Below are 26,992 nucleotides of genomic sequence, written 5' to 3'. Positions count from 1 at the left end.
TAATCATGTTCATTCAGCAGAGAGATGAAAAAGATTACAATGAGGAGGGATCAGCCTGATGTGTTTGGTTTTCCTCTCCCACTGCGGACAGGGCTGGGGATGAGACCCAGGTATCTTCCAGCAGTAACTGCTCTGTAACTCTTCTAGGCTCTATCTGGAAATAGCCAAGCCTGATTTTGAGACAGGGACTGTGTGCTGAGGTTAAAACTCCTTGTGCCCCACCATCCTGCCTGGCAGCGAGCTGTGGCAGATGCTTGGAGAAAAAAAAGCACAGGAAGGAGTCAGGAATAAGCCTACACCTGTCATAATAAACCTCCCACCTCGGTGTTCATTTGTGGTTTAGGGAGCTCATGAGACAAAAACAGCATCCAGACATCAAGGGTGTTCCAGGAATTTGTACAGATCCCTTCTGATTGCACGGGTAGTTTTCTGAAGGACTGGGGCAATGACTTCCCCAGCTCACTCCCACATGGTTCAACCTTCTCCTGCTTGGCTTGAGCTTGTTACCCACTGGCGGTGGGAAATGGGGAATGGTTGTTCCCTGACCTTCTCCTTGTGGTGTAACCCCACCTCCCCACCAGACATCTTTTTGCGTGATACATTCCTAGGAGTCACTCCTGTGTACCTCTGGTGGCTAATTTGGGTGGCAAGGCAGTGGATGGTGACTGCTGACAGGTTCTCTGCTCCTCAGGAGCAGGACTGAGCCTCTGTCTGCTCAGATACTTCAGCGAGGGGGTGCCAGGGAAAAGCCCGCAGGGAGAGGAATAATTCTGTCTTCGGAGCACAAAAAACTGGCAAACACGAGGCCTTGGGGCCACACACGGAACAATGAGAAGAAACCAAACAATTGAAGAGCAGCTTTCTCCAGCTGCTTCTCCCATGCAATTCGGGATTTCTGGGCGAGGAAAGTGCAGAACTGGTGGTCTTCACTCAACAAAACCAGAAATGTTTCTTGCACGCAGAAGAAACCTCCTTTTGTTCGTGTTCCAGAGCTGCGACCGCACTGGAAATGCAGGCGCACGTCGGCTGGAAACTCCAGCGAACAGCCCCTCCAGAGGGAGCGCCGGGAGACACCGGCACAGCTGGGCACAGCTGGGCACCCACTCCCCGGTGGCGCTGATGGAACAGAGGCCCGTTTTTAGCACCCCACGCCAGAGTCTCTGGCCAGAAGGGTGCGAGTGCGCAGCCCCAGCACGGCGAGGACCCTGCCCGGGCCCCGAGGAGCGCGGGAGCCGCTCCAGCAGCGCCCGCTCCAGCAGCCGCTTCCCGATCCCGCCTCCCGGCGCCGCGCCCCGCCCCGCATCGGCGCTCGGCTGCTCCGGCCTGGCTCGCTGCGCTCGGCGCTCGGCCGGGGGCGGGGCGCGCCGCCTCACGCTCTCCCGCGCCCCCGCCCGCCCGGCGCTTCCCCCGCCGCGGCCCCGCCGGCCATGTCGCGGGGCTCCCGCCTGGCGCTGGCCGTCTCCGCGCTGCTCTCCGCCGCCATCGTGGCGGCCGTGCACATTCAGCAGCGCCGGGAGCTGGAGGTGAGTGCGGGCCGCGGGGGGGAGGCGGCGATTTGGGCCCTGCCCCGGCCCTCACTGCGGCCCCGCCCACCGGCCGGGCAGGCCCCGCCCCCTCACCTGGCGGCCTGACCGGCGCCGCCCCCACCCGCGGGCTCTGCGCGGAGCCCCGCCCGCCCCGAGCCCGCCCGCCCGAGCCCCGCCCGCCCCGAGCCCCGCCCCGTGCGCGCTGCGGACCCGCGCGGAGCCCCACGTGTCCCTGCTCCAGCCATCATTCCATCCATCCATCCCTCCCTTCCCGCAGCTCCCTGTCCCTGCCCGCGCCGGAGCCGGTGCCCAGAGGCCGGACTGCATCTACCCAGCGGTGCCCCACTGGTGCTGCCTCGGCTGCGCTGTCCCCGATGGTGCTCTCTCCACAAGCTATCCCTTCCCCACGTTTTCCTGCCTTGGCACCTAAAAGAGCTTTCCGTGCTCTTCTAGCTGCACCAGCTCCCTAATGCTGTCCTGTGTGTTTCCCTTCAGGGGCAAAGAGCAGCGAGGAGCCCCAGGTGAGACTCGGTGGAGGTTCTTCCCTCCCTCCCCAGAAGCCAGCATGCAGGGAGGATGTAATCCTGCAGCCTCTAGGCCAAGGCCACTACGCTGGCAGTGTTCCCAGGGCTCTCCCCTGTCTGGCTGTGCTGTCCCACTGGTGTGCCCTGTTTTTCCTCAGCCCCACAAATGCACCCTGCTGAAGGACAGACAGCGCTGTGCTGTGCCGTGCCCCTGCCCTGGCTCCGTTCTTGTTCTGCCAGGCCAGGCACAGTGCAAGCTGTCAGAAACACCACGTGGTAATTTAACAGGGAGGTTTTCTGTTCTACTTTTACAAAAATCAGGGAATTCCTGGCAGGCAGCTTGTGTGCAAGATAGCCCACAGTCAAAAATGTCAGGTCTGACCATGGTAAGTTCTAATGTAGAGAAATCCTGCTGGAACTAAAAGCTGTGTGGTTATGTAAAGGTGTGCTGTGTGGGCAGTGAGTGTGCTGGTTTGGACCCTGCTGATGAGCCAAGGGGTTACTGATATGAGGGCACACATCTGATCCTTTTCCACTTAAATACAAAAAAATCTAGAAAATGCACATAGAAAAACCCTGTCTTAAATGATACTGAAGCAGTCAGAAGTTACAGAACACCAGAGTTCAAATTCCCTTTTAAGTTTTGTGCCTGCTTTGCTTTCTCCTAATTCTTATCTCACAGAAGGTAAATAAGTAATGAGTATTTTGGACCAAACCACTACAACAGTCCACAGCCCAGCTCAGCTGGCTGTTGCCTGGGCTTTATGACACATTCTGTAATTAGAGGATTCTGTTTTCTTCCCCTCAAGAGGTTGTCCCTGTCAGTGCTTGAGAATGATGGAATTTGGAGGAGGAGACTGGTCTGTGTAAGGAAAGAGGCAGATTTATGTGAGCAGGAGTTGGAGAACACTCTGAATGGCACAGGCAGGAGCAAGGAGAGGAAGGTTGGTCTCCTGGAGTGGCAATCAGTGATGGCTCTGCACTTGCCAGAGCTAATGGATGTGCTGGGTAGATCCCCTAAGCTTACATTTTTGTAGCTGGCTGCTCTCTAGTTCAGTGTGCCTGCTTTGAGCCACCGAGGATCTGGCAGGAATATCTGCTAAACTGAACTTCAGCTGCAATTAATGGCACTTGTACTTTGAACATGTGCTGCAGGATAAACATCACCCTTGGGTGTTGCAGTGGGACACCTAAACATCGTGGATCTTTTTGACCTAAATCCTTGGCTCATACATATTCAGAAGGGCCAAGGCTCAAAGCTCATGTTTTATAAATCAAATCCGAGATTTTCTTTTTATAATTTTTCATGGTCAAGTCAGGCAGTAATGGCTTCAAGTTCAACAGATCAAGTTATTTAGATAACATAGTGGAAATAAACGGTGCGGATATTTTACAGTCCTGGTGTAGAGATTATTTCAGGTTTATCTTTATGCAGATTAATAAACTTTTGACTGTTATAAATTGATGTGCCAGGCCCAAAGTGATTTGAGCTCTCACATGCTTGTCATGCCTGCAGAAGACCAGCAGGGCTAGCTTCCAAGAACAGAGAAAGGTGCGAAGATGAACGTTTTCAGAAGTCTTTGTCACTTGTGACACTCAAATTGTAAAGGTGTCTTTTGCAAACTGTGCATTTTCGAAGTAAATACATCCACCATCTTAAAGATTGCAGTGTTTTGTGAAGGAAAAAGGATTACATTTCTTGGTGTAATTGTTCAGTTACCTTGTATCTCCCCACATCTCTATTGTTATTAACTAATAGTAATATAATAAGACGTTTATGACCTTTGTGTTCAGCTTCAGGTTACTGATCTGTAGCCTGAGTTCAGTTGATGGAAGCTGATGGGAAGGAACTGGTTCGATTAGATTAATTTCTGGAGAGAATTTTGGTTATTGGCTCACATATGTGTCTGTGCATTTTCTTAACCAGATAAAGTTACTTCTTAAACAAAACCTTTCTGTTTTGATCTTGATAGGAGAAATGCTTGCATTTGAAGTGTGCAGTTATTGGCATGCTAGGTGAGGAATAAAAGGCCTGTGATAATTTGTCAAATAATAGTCACACACATCCTCTCAAGTGACTTTAGGGTCAGCTTTCAGGTTAAATTATTTGCAGGTGCATTTTGGCATCATTCAGAGGGGTCGAATAAATTATTGATCTTTTACCTGATTATCAAAGTATCAATGTGAGTGAAAATGTCTAGGTAAGAGGAAAAGAAGCATAGGGAGGAAACAAAGAGCAGCTGGGATTTTCTTAGGGCTTTTTACAGCCATTGTAGGGCTTGCAGCCCAGGTTGAAAGCTACTGTGTGTGTTGCATATTATGTATTTATTTTTATATATGTTATATATTTACATGTCATGATTTATAATGAACATTTAGGTAAAGGGGATTTTTTGGAAGAAGTGCCTTGCTTTTTCAAGAGTTTGGCATAAGCAGGCTGTGGGTATTTTTGTAAGATTAAGATGAGCAGAAAGAAAGCAGAAAGAAAGAAGCAAACAAAGACACGTGCCAGTATTTCTTAAAATAGTTTCCATTTTGTCACAAAATTGCCTCCAAGCAGAAAAGTTTTGAGGAGCTTATTAGGATTTGGTAGAGATTTAGGTCAGAGATAACAGGACTTTTCAGATCCCATCCATCCTGCCTGGCATGGGAATTACAGGTTCCTAGCATTTATTCGCTCAATAGCTTTGTCACGTAGTAAACCCACCCATCTGAAGTGAGTGCAAATTAAGCACTTTTTGCTGTAGTGGTATTGGATGTTGGAAGATTCCAACCACTTGAAGTTGCTGTGGCAAAGACCCGACAAAGGCAGCAGAGGGAACAGCCTTGCAGCAGGGGTGAAGCCTGGGTGGGGTTGATGCCGTTCAGCATCACCCGGGCTGTGATAAACGCTGTCGTTTGTGTTTTCAGAGGCTGCGAAGTGGCGTTATCAGAGATCTTGAGCGTCAGAACCAGAAAAAGGAGAACATTCGCCTGTTAGAAGAGCAGATTGCTCTGACAAAGCAGCTCGTAGAAGAAAGAGACAAGGCGCTAATGGAAAAACGTTCCCAGTAGTCCTAGGCACAGGCCTGGCTCCTTAGAGGTTTGATTAAAGACGTTTGGAGGTCATTTGCATCTCACTTCTTGCAGGTGTTTTAACAAACAGAGGTAATCTGTGAAAGACTTTTGTGTAAGTTATAATCCAGTCTCTAAAGCTTTAGGGCAGACGAAAGCCCCTTTCCTCTGTGATTGGTACTTGGACTGTGCAGATTTGGCGGTGGCACATCCCCCTGTGGATGCACTGGAGGCGGGGAGGAACAGCTCGTTGTTCTGCAGGCTCCCTCTAGGATGGCCAACAACGTTCACATGAGCGGGCTGCTCAGCCGGCACGACGATGAAGCCACCAGGACCTCCACCTCCGAGGGCCTGGAGGAGGGCGAGGTGGAAGGGGAGACTCTCCTGATCGTGGAGTCCGAGGACCAGGCTTCTGTGGATTTATCACATGACCAGAGCGGGGACTCCCTGAACAGCGATGAGGGTGAAGCATCCTGGATGGAGGAGATGTCCTATTACTGTGAGAAGTGCCAGAAGTGGATCCCAGCAAGTAAGGCTGCCAGTTGTGTCGTGCCTGGCTGTGGTGGGTGTTTGCAAGGTGTTTGTGCTGTCCTGCATTCCTGTTTTACAGCTGCTTTGGCTGTACCCCATCCTGCCTTGGCAGGGTATGTGTTAGACACTTCACTCCCTGAGCTCTGTGTGTGTCCAGGGCTTGTGCTCTCCGTAAGGAAATTAAACTATCTTCTTTCATTAGTAGAGAACATTAAAATTCAGAAATGTGCCCACCCTCACAACTCTTGCAGCTGTTTAGGGGCTTGGGCCAAGCGACCTGACCTCTCTGCTCACTCAGATAAAGATAATGACCCTTGCTGTAAAGCTCTGGGAAGGAAAAGGACTTTGTGATGGTGTTACTACTTTTTTTTTTTTCCTTCCTGTTGATTTGTCACATCTGTGGAACATAGGGCTAAATCTCAACCTTAATGTTTTCCCAATAATGTGACTTTAAGCTGGCTTTCATGGAAACATGTCCAGCCTGCAGCAGCCAGCTCTGGGGGGTGTTTGGAGCAAGCTGCAGAACTAGATGCCTCTGCTGTGACACCTGACATAAGATAAATGCTGCTGGAAATTTAATAGACAACTTTACTTTCTAAATCCTGGATTATCTGATCTGTTAAATCCAAAAGCCAGATATTGCACTGGTTGGCTTTGGTTTTTGTGGGGGGTTTTTTGTTTGGTTTGATTTGGGGGGTTTGTTGGTTTGTTTGCTTATGGTTAGAAATAAGGAACTGTTTAGGTGGCACCTGCCTTGCAGATATGCCAGAGCTGCCCTTTTTGCCTTCTTAGAATTTGCCAAAATTTATAGTGTAAAACTCTGTTCTCAAGGCGTGTTAGTTTTAATGAAACCAGCATCAGACTATTAGATTGCTACACAGTAAAGGGAAATACTAACTTGAAAAGTATTAACTAAAAAATGAAGCAGAGTTAAAGGTGGCATGAGCTATCTCATGCAGGAGCACTTGATGTAACACTAAATTTGTTTTATTTTACAAATATGTTCCTCTCACAGTTGCTGTGGAACAAATGCAAGGAGCAGAAAAGGCCAGTTGCAAAGCAACAGTAGCCATGTACAAATGTGGAGAGTAAACAGCTGCAAAAGGGAGATACTGTGCTCTTTCCTAATCATTCAGTTCTGGGGAGTTCAGTTGTCACTCCTGAAAATTGCCAACGTGATCAGGCAAATAATCACTTTTTTACATTGAATTGCCATTTCGATATTCTCCTAACCTACCAAGTGTGGGGGGTTTTCCCCCCATCAGACACAGTTGCAACTTTAATTCTGCAATTCACTGTAGAAGCAAGGCATCCATAAGTTAAAAATGCTTGATCTGGTGTTGTTACACAGTAAAAGAGATGTCATCCTTGTAGAGAAACAGCTTTTGAGTGTGACTTTTCAAAAGCACTCTAAGTCATAACAGTTTCCCTGTCCCCTGATGTCATTTTTCAATTTATCATATTGTGTAAATTAACTCCTGGTGAGTTTAGAAGCCCTGATTAATGTGATTTTTTTTTTTTTTTTTCCTCTGCTGCAGAAACACAGAATTAGAGCCTGTAACTTTGGGTGCATGGGGGTTTACAGGTGGCTCTCTCGCTTTTTTTCAGACAAATGTGATCTTGGAGGAAATCCAAATTGCCTTTGCAGCACTTTTCCTATAAAAGGAAAAAAAAAATTGATTTTTTGCCTTTTCATTTTAGGTCAACTGAGAGAACAGCTCAGCTACCTCAAAGGAGATAACTTTTTCAGATTTACTTGCTCTGATTGCTCAGAAGATGGGAAGGAGCAATTTGAACGTCTGAGATTAACATGGCAACAAGTAAGTGAAATATCTGTGCCAGCAGAACAACCGTGGGACTTTCTGAAATTGTTGTTTGTTGTGTGTATGCTACCTGGAAAAGGAGGATCAGGTATTGGTAATAAATTTGCATGAACTTCAGAAATTAGTTAGCTGAGGATTGCCTGCACATGAGAACTTGAACATTTGGCAGGGAAATTGGAAGATAATCATACAAACCACATTCCTTTTCTTTTTTTTTTTTTTTTTCCTTCTCTGTGTATTGCTCATGAGTTCATGTCTTCAAGCAGGTTTGCAAAAGCAAAATAAATGCAATTTGGCTGCTAGGCATGAACAGTTTTTTGTATATAAGAAAATGTAAAATTAGTGAGGTGGCAACATAGAAAGCTTGCCAGCTCCCTGAATGCAAAGCTCCAACCTGGCTGCTTATGCACTAGCATCAGTCCTTGCTGGAATTCACTGTTTCAATCATTTGCACACCTGAGTAATCAAAATAACATCTGTTTGCATCCTTTGGGACAGTAATGGTGTGCTGTCTCACGGAATGTTACAGAATCACAGGATTAGCTAGGACAGAAAAGACCTTTGAGATTGTCAAGTCCAACCTATGACCCAACACCACCATGTTAACCAGCCCATGGCACTGAGTGCCACATCCAGGCTTTCCTTAAACACCTCCAGGGACGGTGACTCCACCAGCTCCCTGGGCAGCCCACTCCAATGCCCATCACTCTTTCTGTGAACAGTTTCTTCCTAATGTCCAGCCTAAACCTCCCCTGATGCATCTTAAGATGTGTCCTCTTGTCCTGTTGCTGGTTGCCTGGGAGAAGAGGCTGAACCCCGACCTGGCTGCACTCTCCTGTCAGGCAGTTGTAGAGAGTGATAAGGTCTCCCCTGAGTCTCCTCTTCTCAGGCTAAACACTCCCAGCTCCCTCAGCTGCTCCTTGTAGGATCTGTGCTCCAGACCCTTCACCAGCCTTGCTGCCCTTCTCTGGATGTGCTGCAGCACCTCAACATCCTTCCTAAATTGAAGGGCCCAGAACTGGACACAGCACTCAAGGTGCAGCCTCACCAGTGCTGAGTACAGGGGGATAATCACTGCCCTGGTCCTGCTGGCCACTATTCCTGATCCATTGGCCTTCTTGGCCACCTGGGCATGCACTGCCTCCTGTTCAGCCTGCCGTCAGTCAGTACCCCCAGGTCCCTCTCTGCCTGGCTGCTATCTAGCCACTCTGTCCCCAGCCTGCAGTGCTGCAGGGGGTTGTTGTGGCCAAAGTGTAGGACCCAGCACCTGGTCTTGTTAAAGCTCCTATTGTTGGATTTGGCCCATGGATCCAGCCTGTCCGGGCCCCTCTAGATGGTGTCAAAGGCTTTGCTGAAGGCCAGGTAGACAAAATCCACAGCCTTCCCTGGATCCATCAGGCAGGTCACCTGGTCTTAAAAGGAGATCAGGCTGGTCAAGCAGGAGCTGTCCCTTCTAAATCCATGCCGTAGGTGCCAAGTGATGGCATTTAAGATGATCTGTTCCATAACCTTGCCAGGCACCGAGGTCAGGCTCACAGGCCTGGAGTTGTCTTGATCCTCCTTCCAGCCCTTTTGGATGGGTGTCACACTGGCCAACCTTCAGCCATCTGGTGCCTCCCTGCTGAGCCAGGACTGATGGTAAATGATGGAGAGCAGCTTGGTGAGCTCTTCTGCCAGCTCCCTCAGCACCCTAGGATAGATCCTATCTGGTCCCTTAGACTTGTGAGCATCCAAGTGGCTCAGCAGGTCACCAGCTGCTTCCTCCTGGATTACTGGGGGGTATTCTGTTCCCTGTCCCCATCCACCAGCTCAGGAGGCCACTTGTCCTGAGGACAAGCTGTCTGATTGTTGAAAATATCAGCCTTGTTGGCCTTTCAAAAGGCACTCAGCCTTTTCATCATATAAGGTAATTTGGAACACGGATTGTAACTCCTGCACTGCTTTCTCATGGTGGCCAGTGCAGGGGAAAAGGTTGGTGTAGGGGTCTGTGCTGGCAGACTGGCAGAGTTTCACCAAGTTCCAGACTGGGAAAGCAGAGGCTGCTGGCACTATGCTCAAGTCTCTTCAGAGTGCCATGGGGAAGGGGCAGACAAAATGAAAATGGGTGAGGAAGAAATCTGTGACCACCTCCCTGGGCTTCCAGCAGCCAAAGCTGCTGCTGCTGCTTCTGGGTAAGCGGAATTGAGGGAACTGGTCAAATTAACTTACTGGAAGCAGGAAATAGTGGGATAGTGATTTCTGGATTTTTTTCACAGTATGTGGCTTCAACAGATCTGTATCTTTATCCAGTTGAAAAGAGAATTATTTTTGACGTCCTGAGACACTGTCCACATGACTTTAAAACCCGCAAAATCCTAGTTGTCAAATTAAGAGGGGTTGTGAGGTAGAAATAGAGTGAAGGGGACATTAAAGCTGTCTGTACTTCCTCATTTTGACATCTTTGACAATGTATCCCAGAAAGCCAAGGTCCACTGTGAGGAGACCCATCTCTCTAAGAAAAACACATTTCAGATTTCTCTGAGGGTGAATTCCCTGTTGGAAGTAGTGCCAAACTGAGGCTGTGTGATTGTTGAAAGGTGATCCCAGCCTAGCTGATTTTAGTTTAGTTCTAATAAATTAATTAAAATTAATTAAGTAAATGTAATTAACAATTGGTCACCTAGGATTTACTTGAAAGAGGTGAGATATTTTTCAAACCTGCTCTATAGTTTGGGTATGTAAGAGGTCAGAGTGAATTCAGTTGTGAAGTGTGTGCAAGACCATTGTCACAATGTTTCTGATGTATTGGATAGCGGGATTACTTCTGACCTTATTTTTTTAATTTGAAACACTGTTTCCCTACCTCCACATTACATTCAGACCCCAGCTGTACTGTAATTCATTTACACAACAGCTGCACAATTCTTGTGTCTCAGCACAAACCTGCATAACTAGGCAGCTTGCTATTCCCCTGGGATGGAGAAATCTCTGGAAGAATGTGCATCTAACAATAGAAAGACAAGAACAGGCAGCGTGAAACCAGGAAGAAGATGGATTGCAGAAGTTGCGTATGAGATGTTGTAAAAACAAGATATTTATGAAGGAGCAAAGATTTGTGTGTGTGGCAGCTGTGGGGGGTCTGTTGAGCAGAAAAAGCAGAAAGGATTCACTTGTGTCCAACACTTTCTGTTGCAGGTTGTGATGTTGGCAATGTACAACTTGTCTCTGGAAGGAACGGGCCGTCAGGGGTACTTCAGATGGAAAGAAGACATTTGTGCTTTTATTGAGAAACACTGGACTTTCTTACTAGGAAACAGGTAAAGACATGATATTTCCCTGAGGATCTGGTTGGTGAGCCAAAGGAATCAAAACCTGTTATACAGATGGACAAGAATCCTGGCTAATTTGGTGACATCTCTGTTGAGCCTTACAAGTGATAAAAAGGGAGGATTTAATATTGAGAATCTGAATGCAGGTGTGAGGGTCACACTTGAGAAAGAATCAGCATTTCTTACTGGGGAAAAACAACCCCAGGAATGTCACACAAAAGCAATACAAATGCATGTATTTTGGATTATTTCTTATCTTCCTTTAGGCAGCATCTGAACCTGCAAAGACTGTGTTTTTCTAAACAGTCACAATGGGTGAGCTAATCCTGGTATTTCCAAACTTTAGGGACAAAAATATGGTCCAGCAAAGCGCTACGTTCCTTGGCTACAAAGCTTGCAAGGACCAAGTTCTTCAAGAAGAACTGAGCCTCACCTTTTAGATTGTTTTGGATCTTAATGAAATGGCTTTTACATAGTAGGTGTTAAACAATTGAAATGTTTTTCAGTGTGTGTAAAGACACTGTCAGAGTAGGAACCCCTCTCATAAAGGGCAGCCTTCATTTTCCAGATGAACAGCTCATTTTTTCTGAGCATGATGAAGCTGTCAAACCCAAGCCTCCCTGTTAATGCATGTGCTGTGGAGGCAGGGAAGGAGCTGGGCAGTCCTTGGAAGTTGTAGATTTGATTGACTTCACAGCTTCTTTTCTTCCCCACGGATTTCTCTGTTGTAAGATCTGGCCTTTCTTCCTAACCACATTTGGTCTTTGGCTTTGCTTTCAGTGCTTGTCTGAGCCTCCTTGCTCTGTTCTCAGAAATGTTGGCATTTGTCCTCTCTGGAAGCCACAGGGACCCTGACAGGAGGGCAGCTGATGGCCCATTGTCCCTCATTCAGGGAGCCAACACCTCCCAGGGTTTGCTGCTGCCTTTTGAGACTTGCCTTGGGAACTGGGCACCCCTTGCTCTGATTAAAATTCAGAGTGATTCCTGGCCTCAGACACAGCCTTCCCACTTGCCTGGACAAGCCACTGATGGAACAGAGACAGCTGAACCATGTGTGTAGTGGTACAAGCCGTGCAATGCTCTTCCTTGGCATACTGAAGTGCAGCTAACCCAGATTTACTGTAGCACTCCAGACTTTGAGCTGAGGCACCTGGGTGTGATCCCCCACCTTTGAGGTTCAGTACCCCAAGGTGTGTAAGTGCAGCACTTGGGCAGCAGTGAACACCAACTCAGCCAAGCCTTGGCAAGTACAGAAGTTTCTGCTGGTGAGGGGGTGCAAGGGCAAGAAGAAATCCTGAGATGCTGTGCACCATGAACCTGATTCTCCAGAGTCTGAGGGAGTACCTCAGTTATATGCTACAAGGGCAATTCTTCAGTATTTCTTCTCACCTCTTCCCTAAGTGACATCTTAGTTGGCCCTGTGACCAGTTCCTAAAGGAACAAAAAGTGCTCAGATGCCCAGTAAGAGTGCACTGCCCAGCAGAAGGAAGGGCTTGAATGCAGCTCCCTGTCTCCAAAGGGCCAAAAAAGTGCTTCAGGAGTAGTTCAGTGTGTGTGTGTCAGTGCCAGTGGCAGAAACACTCTGTCCGGGATGGAAGCACAGCTGGTGAGTGGGGACCCAACCCTTGTTTTCCTCTTTCCACCACAGGAAAAAGACCTCAACATGGTGGAGCACAGTTGCTGGCTGTCTCTCTGTGGGGAGCCCCTTGTTTTTTCGCTCAGGGGCACAGGAATTTGGAGAACCGGGATGGTGGAAACTGGTTCATAACAAGCCCCCAACGCTGAAACCTGAAGGAGAGAAGCTGTCAGCATCTGCACTGAAGGCAAAAGGTAACTCTTTCCCCAGTAATGTGTAGATTCCTTGCTGGGCCAGAGCTGGGAGATGTGAGGAAAGTTCAGTTAAAACCATGTGTTGTGTGCATGGACAGTTCCTTGGTTTGTTCTGCTGTAATGGTTGACTGAAGAGAACTCTGATGCGTGTACTGTAGTGTAAGAAGCCTGTTCTATTTTATTACCTTTTTGCATTGTGCTGATTTAAAGGGTTTTGAGGCTTGTGCAGAGTGGTTTGGGTTGGGGTTTTTTAGCTGAAATCCACAATTTCTCCACTTTTCTTTACCCTGGGGATTGTCTTTTATCTTTTGTCACTAGATGCAAATTCTCCTCTTTGTAGAGGAATAAAATGTGGGCTTTAATGAGGCTTTAGTCATACATTGGCTTAATGCTACATGTCCCAGAGTGAATTTCTTGTGGAAACCCATCTTTGTAGGCAGCGTGTTTTTGACTGTGTAGTGTTTATCCAGTGACTGCAGGAGCTCAGCATCTGTCAGAATAAGCAAACTCCTTCTTTAGCAGCTTCCAAGCCGCCCCTGGATCCCATCATTACCGTGGAAGGCCTTCGGAAGCGGGTGAGCCGCAATCCAGTGGAGTCAGCCATGGAGCTGAAGGAGAAGAGGTCTCGCACTCAGGAAGCCAAGGACATTCGGAGAGCCCAGAAGGAGGCGGCCGGGTTCCTGGACCGGAGCACTTCCTCCACTCCCGTGAAGTTCAGCAGCCGCTGCCGCCGGCCCGATATCGTCCTGGAGAAAGGAGAGGTCATCGACTTCTCCTCCCTGAGCTCATCCGACCGCACGCCTCTGACCAGCCCCTCTCCATCCCCATCCCTGGACTTCTCTGCTCCCGGCACTCCCGCCTCACACTCAGCCACTCCCAGCCTGCTCTCGGAAGCTGATCTCATCCCGGATGTCATGCCACCACAGGCACTGTTCCATGGTAAGAGCCACCATGGGTTTCGTTTAGTGGTGTAGTTTTCTAGGAAGATGTTACAGAAAGAAGCTCCCAGCGAGCTGCAGGATCCTTTCAAAATGAGATGGAAAGTAGCTGGCAGTATTCTGTTGTCTTAATTGAGTGTGACTGGTTTTCCACAGTTGTATCACCAGCTTCTAAGGCCAGAAGAAACCCCCATTACCCTTTTTTGAGGGATCCTGAATAAACAGTGGGTAGATTTCACACAGCAACTGCTGGACAACTCAGCATAAGCATTTCACTGCAACACAGATTACCCTGTTAGATAGCAACTCTAGTTTTGTCTCAAATGTTTTTCATGGGAGAAATTTTATTCCTATGGTAATGTCCCAGTATTTTATAAGTTTGAACGTGCTGATTAATGGATGCTAAATTTCAGCAAGATTGCAAAGCAGTGATGCAGGCTGAATGCTGTTAGTTCCTTAAGAAGCCAGACTTCTGGGTGACAGGAAGAATAGTGAGGTTCTGTAGAGGACAGAACCTCTCCTGGGTATGCTAGCTGAAGATACAGCTCACCAGCTTGAGCTTTTGATCCCCAGTCTTTGGGAATTTTCAGTAGCTTAACGCTCCTCAAAGAACATGAGCTTGCAGCTCAGGAGGGGCTCTGTTTCCAGACACTTAACTACAAGACACTTTAGGAGCAGGATTGATTCTCTGTCCTGAAATGGGACTCTTTACAGCATCTCCTGTCCAAAATCAGGAGATCCAGGAGTACACAGAAAATGAGGTGTGTTGGGTAAACCCACATTATTTTTCTGTAGCAGAAAAATGCTGTGACAACCATTTTTGAAATGGGGCTTTGATGTTTAAATTATTTTTTTCCCCTGGATTATTTTGATCTGTTCTACAGATGATGAGGAGATGGAAGGAGATGGAGTCATAGACCCAGGAATAGAGTATGTGCCCCCTCCCAGTGGGACAGCTGGTGCTAGCACCATGATAGCAAGCAGAAAAAAAGTGAAGACAGCTGAGCAGATCAAGCAAGAGGTGGAGAGTGAGGAAGAAAAAACAGAACGGATGGAAGGCGACAGTGAAGATCCTGAGGAGTCAAACACACCCTTGCAGGTGAGAGGACGAGACAAGGGGAAGCCACAGCTGGAGAAGGATGCTAAACCCAGAGTTCCCAAGCACACCTCAGTTAGCATCTATGAGGAAAAGCTGCTGCTGAAGAGACTGGAAGCCTGTCCCAATGCTCTGAGCATGACCCCAGAGGCCCGGAGGCTGAGGCGCAAGCTGCTGGTCAGGCAGGCCAAGAGGGAAAGAGGACTCCCACTCTTTGACTTGGACCAGGTTGTGAATGCTGCACTGCTCCTGGTTGATGGGATTTATGGAGCGAAAGAAGGCGGTGTCTCCAGGTCCCCAGTAGGGCAAGCAACATACAGAACTACTAGCCAGGACTTCAGGATCTTGGACAGATACCAGGTGGGTGTTCCCAAATCTAAGTTAGCATTTGGCACAGGTTATTTTAAAGCTTTTGCTGTATACAGCAGTGTCACATTGAGGGTATCTGACTCCTAAAGTGAAAAGGATTATGTGAACAAGACTCATTTTGGCTTGGGGCTGTGTCCCCACCAATGCTCTCCTGAGTCTCTTTGTTCCTGGGACATGCTGGTGCAGCACTGCTGTCTGTCAATGTCAGCACCACAAATGTCGATGTGTTTGTACTCCAGCCCTGCCCAAATGCTGATGGTGGAGGCCTGGACGTACCCAAACAGGCAGGTGCTCTTTCGTGTGTGTAGGAGGGAGATGACTTGCAGCACTTTTAGGTTTGGGCACCAAATTTGGGAGTGCGCAGCAGGGTACAGAAGTGGGACCATCATGGTCCAGTCCATCCTGTCATATTGAAAGGCCCTTACTCTCCCTCCATACGATTCCCTTGTTACATCACTGACTGATCTTCCTGCAATTGTTCTGCATTTTTCTGTGCATCCAGACAATGCTGCCGGCCACGAAAGGATATCGCCAGCAGACAACCAAGTTTCTGTATCGCCTGGTAGGCTCAGAAGACCTGCTGACAGACCACAGTATTGTCAGCCCTTACACCTCCCGTGTCCTTAAACCCTACATCAGGTACAGAGGGTCTGAGCTTGCTCTTGGCTTGTGCACCGCCAGCCCACGGAGAGGACACCTTTCTTGGGCAGTGCTCCTCACTCCTCCTCAAAGTACAACCCAGTGCACCATGGTAACCCTGAAGGGATAGTGTTTGGCTTAGCTGAGTAGTGAAACGGATTGCATTGGGAAGGGGAATCTCCAAGAGGGGGCAAGGGCAGAGAGGGCGTTGCTGTAGCCATTCAATGCAAGTTGCACCTCTTTTGGGTCAGAACTGTGATTTCCTTGCTCATGCTGTAAGGAGAGACTGGCTGGACATGTGGGTCCGGAAAGTGTCCTGGCCTCTGGCACAAGGGTGTTTTTGCTGAGCTGGGGGCTGTTTTCCCACATGAATGGAAGACTGTTCTTTTTTTTTTTTTTTTCTTAAGTTGAGCATGTCAGAAAATATTTCATGGGCAGTACCTATTTAGCTGCAGTGGCAGTTCTTGTTGCTCACTTGCTTTTTGTGTTTCCTTTTCACGTTCCTGGCAGACGTGACTATGAGACAAAGCCCCCAAAACTCAGGCTGCTGGCAGAAATCCGGGCAAATCCACACAGGAATGATCTCAACTGGAAGGCTGAGCCAGAAGCACCCATTGATTACTGCTATGTTCGCCCTAATCACATCCCCACTATAAACTCCATGTGCCACGAATTCTTCTGGCCTGGTAAGATTCCTCCAGTGCTTGGGTTCCTAAGAAGGAAGTGGTTTTATTCAGAACAAAAATGTTCTTGGGCCAAATTTTTCTTCAGTTGGTGTCTGGCTGATTCTTAGAAACCCATTATCTGATGTCACAGGAATGCATTTGAGGTGGAGATGTGGGTTTGGTGCCCTTGTCTCTTGAGATCATGTGGAACTGGGCAATTAGGCCCTAATTAGCACAGTACTTACAAAAATAGGTGCCAATAGGAGTAGTCTGGTAGTTTAGTAGTTAACTAAACTTAAGCATCCAGTGAAATGTTTCGCAGAATCAGGGGTTGAAAGAAACAGTTTTATACCAGAGATTACTGCTCAATACCTTTGTGAGAGGGTTTCTTCCTAGCAGCCATAAGCTGGATATCTTGGAGTCAAAGTTGGGAACTCGTATGAGGAGTGGCTGAGGTCACTTGGTCTGTTCAGCCTGGAGGAGAGGAGACTGAGGGGACACCTCATCATGTCCTACAGCTCCCTCAGGAGGGGAAGCCAGAGAGGCAGGCACTGGTCTCTTCTCTGTGGTGACAGGACTCCACAGACCCAAGAGAACAGCTCCGAAGCTGCATCAGGGAAGGTTTAGGTTGGATATCAGGAAGAGGTTTTTCACCCAGAGGGTGGCTGGGCACTGGAACAGGTTCCCCAGGGAAGTGGTCACAGCACCAAGCCAGCCCAACATGAGTTTGGACAACGCTCTCAGGCACATGGTGTGACTCTTGGGGCTGTCCTGTGAGGGCCAGGAGCTGGACTCAATAATCCTTGAGGGTCCCTTCCAACTCAGCCCATTCTGTCATTCTATGAATTGCTCTTACAGCTGCAGGCTCTGCTGCGATGTCCTTTTGTCTCCTCAATCCTGGCCTCAGTATTTACAAGGTATGGAAAAGATTAGGTTTGAATTTTTCTGTGTCATTTCTGGAACTGCAGGCTCTTTGGGGACAGTGGCTGCCCTTTCTGGGGGCAGTTACGAGGCTGCAGTCTGTAGTTCTTCTGAAATAATAATAGGGATGTTCATCTGGTTCATGTATCAGCTTCTGATCAGCAAACAATGCAGCAGACTAATTTAGAAAAGCCCAGTACAAACAGTACACACCTTTACTCCGGGTAACTGTTTGTGTTTTGATTTGCAGATAGTGATTCAGCAGGGTTGTAGTTCAGCAGTGCCCATATGCTGCAGTCAGGATGGGAGCTCTTTGTGCTACTCATTATGCAAATTGTACAGTGTGGGGGGAAATAACCTGGCACACCTTTCCTTTCACAAGCTGTTTTAGAGCTCGTGAGAGACACTTGCAATCCCAGCAGAGGCTGAACCGCTTTGTCATAGTCTCTCCTCTCCTGATAATGCATTTGAAGTTCTGGCCAAGTTGGGTTGCACCTTCATTAAGTTCTTCAGGACTCACCCTGTTTTATTTAACACAAGGAGCCATGGGTGTGTTACACCCAACTGTGAACTGTTCATCATTAAGTCAGAAAGCTGACACTCCCATCAGTCTCTAAACAGGAATCCAAATCTTTTTCATGGTGAAAAATTTCCGAGGCTGGGATATGATTATTGCACCTTGGTTTTAGGAGAGGGAAGTGAGGAGGTGATGCTTTGGGAGGTAAAGACTGGATGCAAAGATGCTGGTACAGCTTGGGGGTGGTGGGCAGGGATATGTAGCTGGGCGAGCATCATTAAACCAGCACTCAGTTCTTCTGTCCCTCCAAATCCTTCCTTTCAGAGCTGTTCTTGCCTCTCCCAAGGCAGAACCACGTTTGCAGGTAGTGACTGCAAACGACTGATGGAAGAGAGATTCCCTGGTGTTGTTCCTCACAGTGCCTTGTGCCTTGGTGCCCTAGCAGGAAACCTCTTCCTAGCGGGAATCATCTCTGGGGGTGAACCATCCTGAGCTAAGCATCTTCCTACAGGAAAAACTGCGCCACTGCAGAGTGCCCGGGGCAATGAGTGCTCCTGTCCCGGCACGCTGCAAGGCACTCCGCAGGCAGCAGCAGCCTGGCTTAATTAACACTGCTCCCTATTGCCAATCGATTCCTCCCACGCCTTGCTCCACCCAACCGACTCTCCAGCAAGAAAATAACTCACCCACTTCTTTCCTGCCTGGTGCCTTGTGAAGTCTTGCATCTCATCAGGAGTGATTACTGGAAAACACACTCTGCTATTTCATTACCCCGTGTTCCAAATATATTGCAGCTGCCAACTTGAGGCTGAAGCAAGCGTTTCTGGCACACCTCCTCCGTGTCTTGCATCTCATTGGGGTCTGTCCACACAAATTGCCGGGCAGTCAGTGCCTCGAACTGCACTGCTTGGTGCTGACATGCTGTGGGGGTGCTCTAGGACTGCTGCAGCAGGGTGATGAGGCAAAGTAATAAACTCCCAGCCTCTTTTTGTGTCCAGCCTCTGACTCACAGAAGCACCACTGCCTGAGAGGCTATTTCGTGCCCCAGATTAGAGAAGTTGCATGCTAAAAGCAAGTGTTTTGATAGCGTTGGAAGCTGTGGTCAGGTTCACAGTGCAGCTCCACAACCAGCTGAGTGTGCACAAGAGACAGCAGTAAGAGCTCCAGGCAAGGTGGAGAAAAAAAAGATAGCAACCATAGGCAGGTAATGCTACCACAGCTAAAGTCCAGTTTCATGTGTGCTGCTTCTGAAGAGAGTTGAGTTTCAGTTTCCTCCTTGAGTCATTTGAAAGGAAATCAGCTTTGCCAGTTTTTCCATGCAAGCTTCCCTGCTAAGTAAGCAGATCTTGTTTTGGCTGTTTTGTTGTATCATCTCCTTTCCCCTTGCATACTTACCTGGCAGGGGAAAGACCAGGATCAGGCAGCTGGTTTTCCCAAGGCAGGGTTCATCCCCTGCACTCTGGGTGTCCTGATACCTGGGATTTCCCAAAATGTGGGAAATTTGACTGCATAATTTGTAGTAACAGAGGACTGCTCTAGCAGGGGCCTTGGACTATTCTATGATTCTGTAATCTCTTGCTATCAGAGATTTGAAATAAAGGTAAAAAGAAGGGATTATTTCTAAAAAGCCTTAAGCCCCAGGATTTCCCTGACAGTTTTGTTTGCAATGCTTCCAACTGCTGTTTCTCTCTTTCTCCATAGGAATTGATTTGTCAGAGTGCCTGCAGTATCCAGACTTCAGCGTTGTCGTCCTTTACAAGAAAGTTATCATTGCCTTTGGCTTTATGGTGCCAGATGTGAAGTACAACGAAGCTTACATATCTTTTCTGTTGGTGCACCCTGAGTGGAGAAGAGCTGGGATTGCAACCTTCATGATTTACCATCTTATCCAGGTAATGAAATCATCCCGTGAATTTGCCAAAGAACCAGCTCTGCCTTCTTCCTTGTGTGCACACATGCAGATACTAGAGAGCAGGAACACTTTGTGTGAATGTTTATGGGAGGAAGTAGCTTCTACTTTGGAAGTTAAAATGTATTTAGGAAAACAACCATCCTGGTTGTGTCCTCAGAATCAGTGGGATGCTGCACACTTCAGCTGTCTTGGGATTTACTCTGTGTTCTTCAGTGGTCAATAGTTGTGTAAAAGGAATACTATAAATGGGGGGTTTAAAGGAGAGAATGAGGTAAGACTGGGGAGGGTCAGTTAGAATTATTGCTGCTTTCTTGGCTACTCCTGGAGGTTTATTCCATGCATTAAATCACTTACTGATCTCAATCAAAACTTTCACTTTTATACTCTGGTTCAAATACAGCTGAGTTAATGATAAAGAGAACCTGTTTGCAACCTCATTGTTTAAACTGGCTTGTACTGGGCCTTGTTCCACAGGAACACTTGGGAAAATCAATCTCAGCTCACTAAACAGGTGGTATTAAAGGAGTTAAACTTCATTAAATCTCTGAATGAATACTGTTATTAAAGTGGCCTTCATTCCATTGACTTTCTTGAACTAAATTGCAGGAAAGGCAGCTTAAGTAAGGATGGAGATATATGTCCTTTACAGAGCCCAACTCTGTCTCTTTAGGACCACAGTTTTGCCACTCCCTGAACTCTCTTGGCAGAGCTGCCAATGGGAAACATTGCTTAATTTGCTCTAGTCAAGATGGGCTGCACTAACAAAAACTCACCATTGAAACTGTTTTTTCCTCTTACTTATTTGGCTGAAGCAAGGTAGGGAGTGCTGGCAGAACCTTGGGGAAAGTGATCCGTGCTTCAGAAAAGCACTTTCCGTTCCTGGGCTGCCCGAGGGTAACTGCTACTTGCACAGCTCTGTGCAGTGTTGACACAGGCCTCTAATCAATATTCTTTAAACTCACCCCTTGCATTTCCCAGGCAGCTCTGTGTGAAGTGTTGAAGGAAATTGCCCTCAGCTCATTCTGTTGATGTGAGATGTCAACACCCAGTGGGAACAGGCGCCAAGGTTTGCAGGGATCCAGCAGGTGGACTCCCAGAGACTTCTCTCTCCAGCAGAACGGGGATGCTGGAGTTGGCAAGTCAGACCTGGAAAATCCTCACACCTTTTTGTAGGATGTATCCCATCAATTAACCTAATCCTGCTTGCAGGTAGAGTAGCATGAAATTTCACTGAGGAAAGCCAAGCGCATTTGAGAGATTTGAGGCTGATTAGACGTGCTAGCAATGAGAGATCAGCACTGTAGCTTTGGCTCACATTTTACTTATTTTGCTGTTGCTGACTCTCTGACGGTGGTAGAAGGGGTTTAGTCCTGTGAACGGTGGTTGTGACCTTCTGTTCCTCAGTCTCCAGGCTGTAGGTGCTGCTTTGCAGCCTGCTTGGGCTTTGGGTCTCCTCTCTGGAGCCTGAGACACTTTGATGCACTGTTTGGATTAAGGGTAGGTCGCTAACTTTGGGATCAGTGTGCTGAGTCTGGGGCTGAATTCTTGGGAACAGAATAATTTAACAGGAGAATGTTTTGATGCAAATGGTGGTGGCTGGTTTGCTGTCAGAATTTACCCTCTCACGCATCTGGCCCAGAGGACCAAACTGCATTTTCTTAATGATCTTCTTCCAATTTTCTTTCCCCCAAAACAGCTTCCAATTATGTCTTTTTTTCTTTTCCTCCTTAAATCCCTCTGAGAATTTTCCTCTTGAATGTTCTGTCTTGGAGAGTTCCTAGAGGGTATTACTGTTCCCACTTAGAGTTACGATATACTCAATATACATGGAATGCTATTAAAACACTTGATGAAAGCAGAAAATAAATTATTTCAGCATCTTTATCAGAGTGTTGCTGGTTAGAATAATTTAGGATCTTCAAGGTAACTTCAACCATGCTATTAATTTGCTGTCTGAACTGAATTTCCTGCCTTCTCCGGAGGTGAGTGCTGTGCCCTGAAGGATGGGAGAGGAGCTGGGTGGGATAGGCAGGAATTCCAGCATGACAGCACAGAGGTGCTCGGGCGGTCCCCGAGAGCTCAGCTCTGTTTGCTGACAGGGAGGAGTGCAGAGCCTGATCCTCTGGCATGTTTTGTCTTTTCTTCAGGCCATTGTATTTGAGATCAGTGCTGTACACCAAGATTATTTTTAATTAACAATTACTTTAGTAATTGACAATGGAAAGATGACAAATTATAATCCCAAACCTACTTTCATTGTCAGAGAATCCACGTTTCCCAGAAACAAAGGCTTGGAGGAGCAGCAGCAGCGTTCCCTTTGCTGTTGCTATGTGTGGTAACTCCTGTGTTGGGGCCTGTGACTTTTCTCACATTTCCTCAGTACCTTGGATCCCGGAGCTGATGAATCTCCTCACCTCCGCATTCCCCCAGAGGCTGTCTCGTTCTCTTGCAGTGATATCTCTTTTTTCCTCCCCCCCTCCCTTGGCAGACCTGCATGGGCAAGGACGTCACCCTTCACGTCTCTGCAAGCAACCCTGCTATGCTGCTCTACCAGAAGTTTGGATTTAAGACCGAGGAGTACATTTTGGATTTTTATGACAAGTATTACCCCTTGGACAGCAAGGAGTGCAAGCACGCCTTCTTCCTCAGGCTGCGGCGCTGAGCTGCCGGCGGTGTCTGGGGAGCTGGGAAAAGCCCAATCCATTGAAAAAACTCGCCCAGCTTTCGGTGGAGGATGTTGGCTGCCACAAGAGAGCTGGAACATGCTGGTGTGTTTATCCCTAGGACTTTGGATGTCAACAGTGTGATGTTGTGTGTGCAAAATGCAATCCAAGAGGATTGATTCCTATGCTCCAAGGGGAGAGGCCTGGAAATGCCAACTGGGATACACTGAAACCACTGGAAAATTGCTTATGGGGAATTTTCCTGCCACTGTTAGTTTGGAGAGCCTCATTAGCAAACAAACAAAAATACCATACAAAAAAATGTTTCTCACTTCAGAGGGGCACCATGGATTTCAAGTTTTGAAACCTGTCCAAAAAATGTTGCAGGATTTTTGTCTCTGTTTATGAGCAAAAATGAACACCTAAACTTAAACCGTTCCGTGTTTCTGTGGTTTGATTGCTTTGTTAGGAACTGTGTGTTGAGTCTTTGAAGGGAAGTAAGATATTGGTGCCTGTAGCTGGATGTTGACTTTAGGAAAGTTCTACACATGCCGTATCAGTAGTCCTGGAACCACGTTTCAGCAGTACTGAAGAGCGTGTGGATTCCTGTGATCCTAAGTACAAGGCTCAGAGGAGACACCTTTGTTTTGCTCCTTCCCTGCTGCCTTCCCTTCCCCTCCTTGCCCTGTGCTCAGTGTGGAGTTCTCGTAACGCGCAGTGTTTTGTGTCCAGGAACAGTGTCAGGTGGGTTTGTGTCTAGGCAAGGCAGGGCACCACAGCTGCCAAATCAGCTCTTTGGAATCTTTCCACCTCACTGCCAGTTGTTGGTCTACACATCAGCCCTTTGGGCACACCTCTAACCACAGAGCAGCCTCACAGGCTCCAGCACCTACCTCCTCCTGCTACAGGTGCTCTGGCTGGAAGAAACCCAGAGCAAAAGTCAGTGGGGATGTTTCAAATGCAGGCTCTGATTTGTAGAAGCAATCTGCTTGCAGCCTGGAGGGAGGAAAGGGCAGAGGTGGGCCAGATCCAGTTCTTGGAAGGCTCTAAGTATCAGTAAAGAGGAGAGCAAAGAATAAATAGAAATACCCAAGAATTAAAAAATACAACCCCAAAGGGTTTCTCTGGTAGTGGCTCTTGTCCTTTTTCACAGTGTAGCATCTTCTCTCCCTCCTTGACTTTCAGTGCAGATGCACAGAAAGCTGCACTAACCAAAGGTCAGTCTGTGCATTTTAACTACGGCTCACATCCACTGGATGGTCCTTTCACATCAAGCCCACAGAGAGCTACACACCAAATGTGACTTCTTTGTCCTTAATCTACTGTGTGTACCTGTTGGCTGCCTGACTGTAGCAGTAGTTGCCTTAGTGGAGTCTTCATTTTGGTAACAGAAGAGAAAGGGACACAAAATACGTTTTTGTGTAGTGAACGTACATCATCGCCAACACAAAACCAGTGGTAGTGGGAGGGGAAACCAGCCCAGCCAAGGGTTGTGTGCCTGAACGTCCATGCACATTTCTGCCTGTTTCATGACTACATGAAAATTTTCAGTGTTCTTAATGTTATGAGTTAGCTGGACTTTGAAAGAAAAGAAATATATGTCTTTATGAATGGAATTAAAGCCCTTCCCTTGGAAAAGCCTGCCTGTAGTCACACTGTTTGTTAAGGTGTCTCTCCATCATCTTATTTCATTGGAATCTAGCAAACTCCAGTACAGCCTTTAGAGGATGTGTGTGGGCAGCTGACCAAGGCAAGAAGTTCCTCATTTCCCTACTGGCCATCCCCACAGAAGCCACACACATGCAGGCCTTAGCAGGCTCCTGCTTTCCGGACAGAATTAGGAGATATGAAATAGTCCGAAGAAGATGACCAGTTCTGCAGTGTGTTCTCAAAGGTGACCGTGAAGATTTTGAGAACCATCTTGCTCTGTGCCTTTGTTCCTCGGAGACTGCCAAGTGAAGATGGTGTTATAGCAGCTGTGCTGCAGACAGCTTGTTTTATCCAGGTCCTTCATTTAACCCCAGATCCTCAAAGGCAGTGAAGTGATTAAATGCCTTTGAGCCCTTGCATCTCAGCTGTTTTCCTTCTTCAGGAGGACTGGTAAAAATGAGCTCGGCAAAGCATATAGAGGGTGGATATGAGTATTCCTGTTTTGCTTGTTTCTTGCTAATTTGCCCGTAGCTCCGGGACAATCAGCCAGTTAACAGCTCTACCTCTTCTATCCCAGCTTTCTCTCAAGAGAACATTTCCAGCCCATAATGCTGAAGTGTAAATGTCTCTTAAGCTTAGCAGCTTAGGGCCACTGCTTGAATGGCCGTGGCTTTGCGAGGAGTGAGGCTCTTCCAAGGCCCACGGCGAAGCAAGCAGACACACTGAGCTCTCAGCCCTCTGCTTCCCTCTTGTGCCTCGGGCCCCCGGCTGCTGGCGTACCCGAGCTGTGCTTCAGGAGCCAACACCGCCCTGCTCCGCGCACGCTTCCTCCACGCTTCCCGGAGCCGGGCAGCCACTGCAGCAGTGAGAGGAGGGGCCAAACACAGCTTAACAAAGCTAAGCTTTCCTGGAGCGTAAAGGTGGAACCTCGCCCTTTCCTAACAGGGCAGCAAAGCCCCAGGGTTTCCCTGAGTTTTGACTCGTTGCGATCAGGAAGGACTCTACTACAGTCATCTTAAAAAAAAACAAACCAAAAAAGAAAGGCTCGAGCTGGCCAACTTGTCCTCCTTCCCCTTTGGAGTTGTGCTGGAGGCTTTAAGAAATAAAAAAGCATCCTTTGGGTGGCGGCTCAGGCGCACTGCGCGGGCGCTGTGAGGGCGGCGGGCCCGCCCCGCTCCCGCCCTGCCCCGCGCGCGCCGCCGTTTGAACGGGGCCATGGAGGGGCTGGCGGTGCTGCCCGAGGTGTGGCGGCTCTACTTCGCCTCCGTCCGCGCCGCCACCTTCCGCAACTGGCCCTTCACCGAGGGCTGCGCCTGCACGCCCGAGCGGGTGAGCGCGGGGCCGGGCCGGCGGGAGCGGGGCCGGGGCGGCGGGAGCGGGGCCGGGCGGGCGCTCACGGCCTCCCCTGTGCCCGCAGATGGCGGCGGCGGGCTTCGTGCACTGCCCCAGCGAGAACAGCCCCGACGTGGCGCAGTGCTTCTTCTGCCTCAAGGAGCTGGAGGGCTGGGAGCCCGACGACGACCCCCTGTAAGTACCGGGGGGATCCCTCGGGCCCCGCCCGGATCGGCGCCGCCCCGGCCCGGCGGAACCGCTGGCGGCAGCCGAGGAGCTCGGCAGGGGAGAGCGGCTGCGTGTGGCTCGCTGTCAGCTGTTGTCTTCTTATTTTCTCTTTCTTTTCGCCTGTTTTCAGGGAGGAACACAAAAAGCACTCTGCGGACTGTGGTTTTCTTTCTCTTCAGAAAGAACCTGCTAACCTGACGGTGCAGGAGTTCCTGAAGCTGGACAAAATGCGAATGAGAAAGGCACTTGTACGTACTCGGCTTGTAGTGTTCGGATTGTTCAGCTGGCCTCGTTCCTTACCACAAGGCTTTGTGCAGAGTGCTTTGTTGCATCCAGGCTCGGGCTGGATCAGCTGGTGTGCCCTTTCCTGGTTCTCAGCCATGCTTTATGCAGGATGTATCCTGCTTTCCCCCCGAAGCTGAACGATACTCAATTTAGTGGCAGACAGTAACATACTATTTTTACTCTTTGCAGAAAAAAGAGGTTTCTCAGAAGATGACCAAAGTTGAAGATAAAGCCAAGACCCAGCGTTGTGGTATAAAGAATCTGGCCTAGACTGCTGCAGCTTCATTGTTGCCAGTGACATCTGTCCAGTCCATGTGCTGTGGCACTGCCCCCGTGACTGAATGGCCGTGTTTCCCCAGGCCGCCTCCAGACTGGCTGTTCCTGAGAAGCAGACGGGATTCTGCTTCACTCCTCTGATTCTGTCTGGGAAGTACCTGGGCTTTGATGCATTGCATAATCTTTTCCTGCAGAGATTCTCCTAATCTTCCTGCTGGTTTAATTAAGGATTACTACTTGCGGGTTGACTTGTTTTCTTTTTTTCCTTTTTTTTTTTTTTTTTTTGTAAATCCAGCTGTTTAAAGATATTGCTGTCTTGTAGAGATACAAGCACTGTTTGGTGCTAAAACTTGTGTTTCTGATAGGAGTTGACATGCATTTCCATTTTTGTACTGAATATACCAATCTTTTAGATAACTTTGGGACATAGAAAGCAGAAGGAGTTTTAAAAATACTTCAGGGATTTAGGATTGTGGCTAATAACGTTGAGTTATACCACACCTTAGTGTGCCTGGTATTCTTGTAAGCTTCTGTTTGTAGTTGGCTGCTGCCTCGTGTTGATGCATTTATAAATAAAAGTTGAAGGCAGAACAACAAAGTAGTTCTACTCGATTTTCTGGAGGACAAGAATCTGACCTTTACTGCAATGGGCTGCACTGAATGCAGCTTTAACATCAAAAAGGAAAACAAGCTCATCAATTACAGCTTGCAGTGCTGTTGCTCAAGTGTCAAACTCTTAAGCAGTGTTCCTCAGGCATTAAAGACAATTAAATTTATTTGTGCCTGGGAAGGTTTGGTTTGTCCCTTTCTGTGCATAAGTTTGGAAAGGAAGATTTGCAGAACAGAGTGCAGTCAGAGAGGAATTGTGCTCTGAACTGCTGGAAAGGAATGGGGGAATCTTGGAG

At 48.1% G+C, this 26,992-nt stretch overlaps 3 protein-coding genes and 1 non-coding gene across 6 annotated transcripts; all 4 read left to right on the top strand.

Annotated features, from left to right (window-relative positions):
- The first annotated feature begins 1,391 nt into the window (after positions 1-1,391).
- LOC104685725 (protein PET117 homolog, mitochondrial) lies at positions 1,392-5,192 on the top strand. Of its 2 annotated transcripts, XM_039569936.1 has the most exons (3): positions 1,392-1,523; positions 1,980-2,047; positions 4,961-5,046. In XM_039569936.1, the coding sequence occupies exons 1-3, from the start codon at positions 1,428-1,430 to the stop codon at positions 5,028-5,030; spliced, it is 234 nt and encodes a 77-aa protein (XP_039425870.1). In that variant the 5' UTR covers positions 1,392-1,427; the 3' UTR covers positions 5,031-5,046. The 2 variants fall into 2 exon arrangements, with proteins under 2 accessions (XP_039425870.1, XP_039425869.1); XM_039569935.1 differs by lacking the exon at positions 1,980-2,047 and having other exon boundaries at positions 4,961-5,192.
- A 106-nt stretch (positions 5,193-5,298) lies between these two features.
- On the top strand, positions 5,299-23,954 carry KAT14 (lysine acetyltransferase 14). Of its 2 annotated transcripts, none has more exons than XM_010393551.4 (10): positions 5,299-5,633; positions 7,337-7,455; positions 10,633-10,754; positions 12,415-12,596; positions 13,119-13,535; positions 14,419-14,990; positions 15,502-15,638; positions 16,149-16,324; positions 19,443-19,633; positions 22,142-23,954. In XM_010393551.4, exons 1-10 carry the CDS (start codon positions 5,378-5,380, stop codon positions 22,313-22,315), a joined length of 2,346 nt encoding a protein of 781 aa, XP_010391853.1. In that variant the 5' UTR covers positions 5,299-5,377; the 3' UTR covers positions 22,316-23,954. The 2 variants fall into 2 exon arrangements, with proteins under 2 accessions (XP_010391853.1, XP_010391852.1); XM_010393550.4 differs by having other exon boundaries at positions 13,116-13,535.
- On the top strand, positions 19,129-19,292 carry LOC120411816. The gene has a single exon (XR_005604368.1). It is a non-coding gene; the product is annotated as a U1 spliceosomal RNA (small nuclear RNA).
- A 1,182-nt stretch (positions 23,955-25,136) lies between the features above and the next one.
- On the top strand, positions 25,137-26,685 carry LOC120411781 (baculoviral IAP repeat-containing protein 5-like). The gene is made up of 4 exons (XM_039569934.1): positions 25,137-25,295; positions 25,384-25,493; positions 25,657-25,774; positions 26,001-26,685. The coding sequence occupies exons 1-4, from the start codon at positions 25,182-25,184 to the stop codon at positions 26,079-26,081; spliced, it is 423 nt and encodes a 140-aa protein (XP_039425868.1). The 5' UTR covers positions 25,137-25,181; the 3' UTR covers positions 26,082-26,685.
- Positions 26,686-26,992: the final 307 nt, after the last annotated feature.

This window comes from Corvus cornix, chromosome 3 (genome assembly GCF_000738735.6).
Source record: "Corvus cornix cornix isolate S_Up_H32 chromosome 3, ASM73873v5, whole genome shotgun sequence".
Classification (NCBI taxonomy): Eukaryota; Metazoa; Chordata; class Aves; order Passeriformes; family Corvidae; genus Corvus; species Corvus cornix.
The sequence above is the reverse complement of the archived record's forward strand: the minus strand, read 5'-3'. Positions and strand labels throughout refer to the sequence as shown.

Excerpts from the sequence above, each read along its gene's own strand:
- LOC104685725 (XM_039569935.1), top strand. The coding sequence starts at position 1,428 with ATGTCGCGGGGCTCCCGCCTGGCGCTGGCCGTCTCCGCGCTGCTCTCC. Across the intron at positions 1,524-4,960 it reads AGCAGCGCCGGGAGCTGGAG|AGGCTGCGAAGTGGCGTTAT; the intron begins GTGAGTGCGGGC and ends TTGTGTTTTCAG.
- KAT14 (XM_010393550.4), top strand. The coding sequence starts at position 5,378 with ATGGCCAACAACGTTCACATGAGCGGGCTGCTCAGCCGGCACGACGAT. Across the intron at positions 5,634-7,336 it reads CCAGAAGTGGATCCCAGCAA|GTCAACTGAGAGAACAGCTC; the intron begins GTAAGGCTGCCA and ends TTTTCATTTTAG. Across the intron at positions 15,639-16,148 it reads GTCCTTAAACCCTACATCAG|ACGTGACTATGAGACAAAGC; the intron begins GTACAGAGGGTC and ends CGTTCCTGGCAG.
- LOC120411781 (XM_039569934.1), top strand. The coding sequence starts at position 25,182 with ATGGAGGGGCTGGCGGTGCTGCCCGAGGTGTGGCGGCTCTACTTCGCC. Across the intron at positions 25,296-25,383 it reads GCGCCTGCACGCCCGAGCGG|ATGGCGGCGGCGGGCTTCGT; the intron begins GTGAGCGCGGGG and ends CTGTGCCCGCAG. Across the intron at positions 25,775-26,000 it reads TGCGAATGAGAAAGGCACTT|AAAAAAGAGGTTTCTCAGAA; the intron begins GTACGTACTCGG and ends TACTCTTTGCAG.